Raw genomic sequence first — 7,759 nt, forward strand, 5'->3', positions numbered from 1 at the left:
CCTCCGGTGCTGAGAAGTGAAGCCAATGTGGAAGTGCCAAAAATCATCAAATGACCCACGTGTTAAAATACCCAAACTTTAGAGCAGAAATAAACATGTTTACAGCCTGGTACAAAAAAATGATTTTGTTCTTTAAAGTGCTACCGTCACTGCGTCGCTGGGAGCCGCCTACTTTGAGCTTCAATTTTGCTCTTCAGAAACCTATGGGTGATGTCAGAGAGACTAAGTCCATATTTTATACATGAAATAAACCCAACATCTCCGACACTGATCGTCTTCATGCACACACTTTTTAAATAATATACTTTTTTAATCTTTGGGCTTAGGGGAAGTTATCAAGTATTTTCAAGTCAAAACGCCCCAAAAAAGTCCAAGTGAAGTCACGAATCACTTGGGTTTAAGTCCAAATCGGGATGTAAGTCTTTTTGGATTTTGTCAAGTCAAATCTAAAGTCATCAAATTTTTGACTGAAGACCAAGTCATGTGACACGAGTCCACACCTCTGAAATCAAATCCATCAGTCCTGTTAGTTCTTCTAGTTGACGTGGTAGTTTGGTCCAGTCCTCTTGTGTTTCTTGGTAAAGTCAGCCTTACATATTCCCACACAGAGTCCACAGCAGCCCCAGTGAAACCAATAAAACCAGTGGAGCAGCATGTCCAGAAACTGAGTTTGAGATCTGGATGCGTCCTTCAATAGGTTGAATAACTTTACTTCTTTGTGTGATGTAGTTCGACAAGACTGACATGTCCAAATTCCCTGGAAGCAAATGAAAAGTAAACGGTTCAAATAAATTATACTTTTACGAACTCATGAAACAAAACAACAAAAACAAACAAAGCGTCTCACCGGTGACGTGCGTGAGCTTCTCGTTTGAGATCATGGAGAATCTGTCTCCGCCGTTCGCTATGAAGCTCGGCATCACCACCGTATAAACCGTCTCGTTCTGAACGGGTTCGTAGCGAGGAACTCGACACCTTGTGCAGAGGGTTTGGAGGCTCGTCACACGATTCCCCGAAGGTCTGGAGGGGTCAAACTCTACACGAAATCCTGTTGGAGGACACGATAAATGTCTGAGGATCAAACCTTAGTACCTTTGTGGTACCAACTGAAATATGTCTGTCAAAAACTATCAAGTACTGAGAGCTAGCGTTGAATGAAACAGCGAGTCTAGGTCTGTCCCAAGGGAAACGAAATCCACCTACCAGCACCCCTTAAGCTCACTTACAGTATGTGCTGGATTATTTATCTGCCACCAACACTATTTTCACATCGTCCTTCCTAATATCCTAAAGATGACATATATACAGATGGAAACGAGGTAAAAATACCGGACACTTGGAGGAACTCTCCGGTGCTCTCGCCGTATCGTCTCACTGAGTGTTCGAAGGCTTTAAACAGTGTGGAGCCGTTCAGCTGCACCAGGTCAACGGTATTTCCGAAAGGTAAGACTTTGAGCATGTCCTCCCTGATGATCGAACCTGTAAAGCACACATCAACACTTTGCTTTTCCAGCCAAAATCATCTGATATCTTTCGTGGCCCTTTCTGTCTCTGATTATAAAATATTTCTCTGCTTTTATTTTTAACTTCCATGGAAATGAGTGACGCACCGTTTCTCGCGCGTTCGTCAATAGAATCGCGAATGCCTCCTGCATTGTAAAAGCCGGCGCCAACGTGGTTACACCGAAGACTGTCTGCGGATCTGATGTTGTTGGCGACCTGAATAACGGAGAGGAGATTCACACATGGGTTCCATTGTTAAATATTCTATTTGTATTTTTACTTATATTGTGTACGATAATAAACATGTTACCGTCTGCAGTCCCTTTATTGTTATTATGTACCAAGTTCTCTGTTCTGTGATATATTTCATGATTAATTACTTACCATGGCATCACAGATCACGTTTCCCATGTTGCATTCCCGAAATCGACACTCCTCACGCGTCCCGTTCAGGAAGACCAGAGTCTCTCCCACCACCTGAGCCGAGAAGCGGGTCAGATTCTTTTTCCATTCCGTCACGTCGGCAAGAACTTCTGGATCTGGACAACACATTCAGCCATTCATTTAAGAGACAGATGAAGCTGGCAATGTTGTGTATTTCATGTCTGAAAAGGGCGTTAGAAAAGTATCTTCACATCAAAAAGCTGGCCAGCTCTTTACCCTGTGGGATGCTGCCGCTCAGCAGGATGGGGTTTCCTGTGGACCTCAGCATGTTCCCAGCATTGTCAAAGGTCATCTTCAGGTTACCCAGATACTTTCCAAAGGTGTAGGCCTGCACGACAGGAACCTGCCGCCCGTCATCTGATGACACCATGAAAGGATAAACACCTGCAGGGACTTCAGTGGAAGGAGGGGTTCCTGTAAAATGAAGCGTTGAGAGAAAGAAAGAAAGATTCAGAGAGTCAGAATCCGTGGGAATCTAAAAACAGCAGTTTTTAATGGTAACTGTGAGGAAAACTATTATGTTTATTACAATATCCAATAATACTACGGCTGCAACCAAGTATATTCATTATAGATCATCTTTTTAATTATTTTTTGATCTATAGTATATCAGAAAATAGATCATCATTGGCGGTCACTCGAGGCGAGTATGAACGTCCTCCCTGTTGGGTTGTCTATTTGTGGGTCCTCAGATGACAGTAAAGGCCAATCTGTGGTCCGCATACTTTGGTGCAGTGTGGACCGGTTAAGTTGTGGTGGTGGTTGCCGGTGATTGAGCCTTTTTCTCTCTCTCCTTGCGGTGCTGTCACTTTGTGTCCGCAGCATGACAGAGTTCTGTTTCATGACATGCAGCTCCTTCCTGCATGGATTTCTTCCAGGAGCCCGCCGGGGGCCTTCCTTTAGTACAGGATCTGTTTGGAGAGACACGTGTTGGGCATGCGGATGACATGGTCGGTCCATTGGAGTTGGGACTGCATTATTGTGGTGGTGATGCTGGTCATGTTGGCTTCCTCCAGAACGGTGATGTTGGTGCGCACGTCCTCCCAGCTGATCCTCAGAATCTTCCGTAAGGGTCTTTGGTGGTATTGTTCCAGGGCCCTGTGGTGTTTAGTGTAGGTGGTCCATGATTCTGCTCCATACAGCAGGGTAGGGAGGATAACGGCTCCTTAGACCAGGAGTTTTATTTTGGCCTGTAGGTCTCGGTCTTCAAAGACTCTTTTCCTGAGTCTGGCGTAGGCTCCACTGGCACAACTCAGGCGATGGTTAACCCCTTTTAAAGATTGGTGTTGCCCACTTTTATGGTGGGCTGGGTGGATGGTTGGTTGATTGGGTGGAGGTTGATGTAGGACCTGGGTCTTCTTGATGTCTAAGGCTAGGCCCAGGGCTCTGTATGCCTTGGCAAAGGCATTCAGGAAGCCTTGGATGTCTTCTGCGGAGTATGCTGCGATGGCGTCGTCATCCGTGTACTGAAGCTCCAATATGGTGGTGTTTCTGATTTTATTCTTGTCCTTGAATCGATTAAGATTGAAGAACCTGCCATCAGTTTTGTACAGGATCCCCTGTGGCAGCCCCTCGCCAATGAGGTGGGGTGGGGTATATCACGTATCAAGTAGTAGAATATCAAGAGTTTCCTCTCGTAACACAGCTCACAGTGTTGGACTTTTTCTTGTTTTTTTACACAAAAATGGTCCGCCAGAGTCCGACATCAGAACTGCGTCCATAGCAAGAGTCTGTTATACATAGCGGTCTGCCATAAAGAAATTACAGACCATAAAACACTGTGATTGACCACTCAGAATTGAGCAATTCAACAAAACGGTATAATAAAATGAGATAATGGCTTAGAAATGTGTGTGGGTGTGCGTATGCAAGGTATGCATGCGGGTATGTGTGCTCTGAGGACACTTTGTTGGGTGCGCCCAAGTACGTGGCAACACTCCAAGATGGGAGTGGCTGCTTTGTCAAATAAATAAAATAAAATCACATCAATTAGCTTAAATAAAGACAGATGTGATGTGAGCAGCTGTATTCAGCTCCCTACCAGTAAAGAGGAAAGTGTCGGTGTGTCCACCGATTACGAGGTCGACTCCGCGGACCCTCCTGGCGATCTCCTGATCCTTAGGGAAGCCTGCGTGACCCAGAGCGATGATCTTATTGACTCCCGACGTCAGCAGTTGGTCCACCTGCACCTGCAGGGCGGTCACCTCGTCCTCAAACTGCAGGTGTGGTCCTGTAGAGCAACAAGGACAGGTGAGAGGGACGGTCTGCATTAGGAAACACTGTTTGTACACAATAATATCTGTTGATCCCACAATCCTGTTTACAGTGTGGAGGGCTTCAGATGAGCATGAGACAGAGTTAGAATCAAACAGACAGAAAAGATCCACATCCACTTACCAGAATTGGAAATTACAGCAGTATCCGTTGTAATGTATCCCACCACAGCCACCCTCTCACCACCAACAGTAAAAACTTTGGAAGGTGAATAAGAGCTGCCCAACGTCGAGGCCAGAGTTGTGTCTGTTTTGGTGTTGGCGCTGACAACAGTGAAGTTGATCCGCTCCAGGAAATTCTCCACGAGTGATTCTGGACCGAGATCAAACTCATGATTTCCAAAAGCCTGAAAAACAAAAAGTAAATTGAAATATAAAATTACAGAATGACATTCACTATGACTAGTTCCTCTAGATTTTGCAGATAGTAAATAGAGAACAATACATTTGGTGACTCTGACACTGTAAATGCCCACAAACATATACATGTATATACCAAATTTAGGGGCCAAATATAGGAATCTGAGGTTCCTATATCACAACAATAAAAAAAGATTTTTCCTTGCAATCCAGGACTTAAATTCATCAGCAATCTACTGTTTGACAACCAATAATCCAGCATAGAACAAACATAATTCTTTAAACTAAGAACGTCAGCTAAAACTAGATGATGGCATTTCCTGCAAAAAAAGCGTGTGAGTGCTGACAGTAGGGCGGTCCCGAAAACCATTTTTTAGGCTTCGAACCTTTGTTACGAAATAATAAAAGGTATTCGAAGCTTCTTGAGAAAGTCGGTCATGCCTTTTTCACTTGGAACTAATCATCATTACTCCAACCTACGTCATTAAGGAATCTTCTTCCAATGTATTCTTTGCATATTTGCACTGGCACAGCCTGTTCTCATCCCCAGGGTGCCAACAATCTGTCAAACCCGTCAGTGTAAGGCACGCTTTAGTGCCTGTATGAGATGCACCAGGCTTGCCATTAGGGTCAACCCTAACCCTAACCCTAACTATAATGTAAACCCATCCGTGGCAACAGTAATTCCTAATCCTAAAGTGACTCCAAGACAGTATGTGACCACACAACAAATTACAGACTCTTATTGTTTAAATTAAGAAAATTGTAATAACATAACAGTATTGTTATACACAAATAAACAGTAGAAATAGAGTATATACATTTAAAATCATTTAGTTCTATACTTAAATTCTTTACTTGAGTTATTTGGTACTTTTTACTCAACGACATCTATCAGACAGCTATAGTTACTTTGCAGATTGATAAATTTATAAAATATGATCCAATATGATGCATCAATAGTTGAATACAACACTGGCTGCACAACCAGCACTTTTACTGTTAACAAAGTATTTATACATTGTGTGGTATTGCTACTTTTACTGGAGAAAATGATCTGAATACTTCCTCTACTACTGGAAATAAAACTCAAAGTGTAAAAAAGTAATTAGAAACTGGTCATTTTGATGTTATGGTGGGACTAGAAGAAATTAATAATGCCACTTTTTGGGAATTGGGATTAATAAAGTCTAAAATCTATCTATCTATCTATCTATTTACGCACAACACAACTTTAAACTTCACATTAACAGACAGTTATTTTCTGCTTTAAATAAATCTGATGACTTATTAAGGTCTCTGTGTGTTTCTCACCATGGCATCATAACCCAGTTTGCTCATGAAATGTGCAGCCTCGGTTCCCTTGAAGAAACTGAACCAGGGGGTCCCCTGGAACTGGTCTCCGGCGTCCAGCAGCAGCACGTTGCTCTCGGTGCTGCGGATCCTCTTGATCATCGTGGCTCTCCGCGCCACCCCGGCAAAACACTCGCTGCTGTTGGTTCTGCATGTCCCGGAGCTCTCACTGGTCTCCTCGATCCGGGCGTGCACGTCGTTGGTGTGGAGGATAACCAGGTCAAAGGCCGCCGAGGTGGGCAAGGTGAAGCCCACCAGGAGGAGGAGGCAGAGGCAGAGCCGCTGCAGTGCGCTCCGCTCTGTGCGCACCACTTGTTCCATCTCTCGGTAAACAGAAACAGAAAACTGTGGCTGTTTTTTTGACCCTTGGGAATCTTTTGCTTCTCTCTGCTTTCTATAAAGTCTCTTTATGAATTAAATGAGGTGACACAACATGCTGGGTAGACTACACAGTGTGCGTCAGGAGGAGGAGGAGGAGGAGGAGGAGGAGGAGAGCATCAGGGAGGATTTGGTTGTTATGATACACCTTCTTCTTCTCTGATGTCTCTCCCCAACCTTTGACTTTTTTGCACATTTAACTACACTTATCTCCTATTACAAGCTGGATGGAAGCTTTGCGCGCAGTATGTGTACGATTTAGGAAATCTATTTATAGGGTATAGCACCTTTTAACAATAAGGGAATTAAAAATGCGGTACACAAGATATAAGAAGCCAACACAATACAAAAAGGATTAAAACTGAATAAAATGTCTTCACACACCACAAATCTGTAAATCTGGAGTTGGAAGAGATTAATTTCTCTCTAATTGTGCCATCAATAAAACTAGATAAACTACACTTTGGTCTGGTGGAGACTGAAGAAAACCTCAACACCAACTGAAACACTTGTGAAAGACTGTTGATGTTTTGGCTGTTTAACTCTTTTTCTTTAATATTTTGATCGCTGAGCATTACAATTTTGTCAGGAATAAACAGCTGCTGGGTAAGCTTCTTGACAAAACCACGAAGGCCTACATGGCAGTGGTAGAGTGGAATAGACTTCCAGTAGAGATAAAATCAAGTCAGTCATGTCATAGGGATCCAAGTAAGGCATAATGTACAGCGAGCCGGTCATTGTTGTGAAATAAACCCCGACTGGACGATGTGAAGGCTGAATCGTCCTGAATCAGAACTGCGTCCATATAAACGGTCTGTCATAAAGAAATTAGAGACTATAAAACGCCGTGGTTGACCAATCAACTATTTGACAAAACCGTGTAATAAAATAAGATTATGACTTAGAAATGTGTGTGGGCGTGTGTCTGCTGTGTCTGCACAGTACACTACCTGCATGAATGGTATGCATGTAGATATGTGTGTCCTGAGAACACTTTGTTTGGAGCGCCTAAGGACGTGACTGCACTGAGTGCATGGGAGTGGCAATTGGCTATCTAGGTTATTTGTGTCCACCGATGACGAGATGATTCAGAGTCCTTATTAATTAAAATCACACACAGACTAGTTCTTCTAGATTTTGCAGATAGTGAATGGTGAACTTAGAAAGAGGGATCTTTTAACACAAAAGCATCCTCAAATGACATAGAATATACTTGGTGACTGTGACACTGTAAATGCCCACAAACATATACATGTATATACAGTGGCAATTTAGTGTATACACTGATACTGTATGGTAAGCATAACTTTATAGTTAGACGGTGCCAGAACTTTGTATTGAATTGTTTGTAGGTCTTTGTTAATAAATCCTAGGGATTTGAGTGTTTTAAAGGTGTCTTCTGTGATTGATTTGGATCAGTGTTGGAGTGCTGCCTAAGGGTGGTGCGT

The 7,759-nt window shown here is 43.1% G+C and overlaps 1 protein-coding gene across 1 annotated transcript; it reads right to left on the reverse strand.

The window, feature by feature from the left end:
• Nucleotides 1-488: 488 nt before the first annotated feature.
• LOC141755805 (snake venom 5'-nucleotidase-like) lies at nucleotides 489-7,387 on the reverse strand. The gene is made up of 9 exons (XM_074615034.1): nucleotides 5,895-7,387; nucleotides 4,345-4,567; nucleotides 3,989-4,177; nucleotides 2,164-2,361; nucleotides 1,888-2,042; nucleotides 1,611-1,719; nucleotides 1,330-1,479; nucleotides 848-1,048; nucleotides 489-757 (listed from the first exon to the last, which is right to left on the reverse strand). Exons 1-9 carry the CDS (start codon nucleotides 6,252-6,254, stop codon nucleotides 591-593), a joined length of 1,752 nt encoding a protein of 583 aa, XP_074471135.1. The 5' UTR covers nucleotides 6,255-7,387; the 3' UTR covers nucleotides 489-590.
• Nucleotides 7,388-7,759: the final 372 nt, after the last annotated feature.

This window comes from Sebastes fasciatus, chromosome 18, assembly GCF_043250625.1.
Source record: "Sebastes fasciatus isolate fSebFas1 chromosome 18, fSebFas1.pri, whole genome shotgun sequence".
NCBI classification, from domain to species: Eukaryota; Metazoa; Chordata; class Actinopteri; order Perciformes; family Sebastidae; genus Sebastes; species Sebastes fasciatus.

Bases quoted from the DNA above. Each gene is read 5' to 3' on its own strand.
- LOC141755805 (XM_074615034.1), bottom strand. From the start codon at position 6,254: ATGGAACAAGTGGTGCGCACAGAGCGGAGCGCACTGCAGCGGCTCTGC. The intron at 1,720-1,887 runs GTAAGTAATTAA...TCCGTTATTCAG, and splicing joins ACGTGATCTGTGATGCCATG to GTCGCCAACAACATCAGATC. The intron at 1,480-1,610 runs GTGCGTCACTCA...TGTGCTTTACAG, and splicing joins TGACGAACGCGCGAGAAACG to GTTCGATCATCAGGGAGGAC.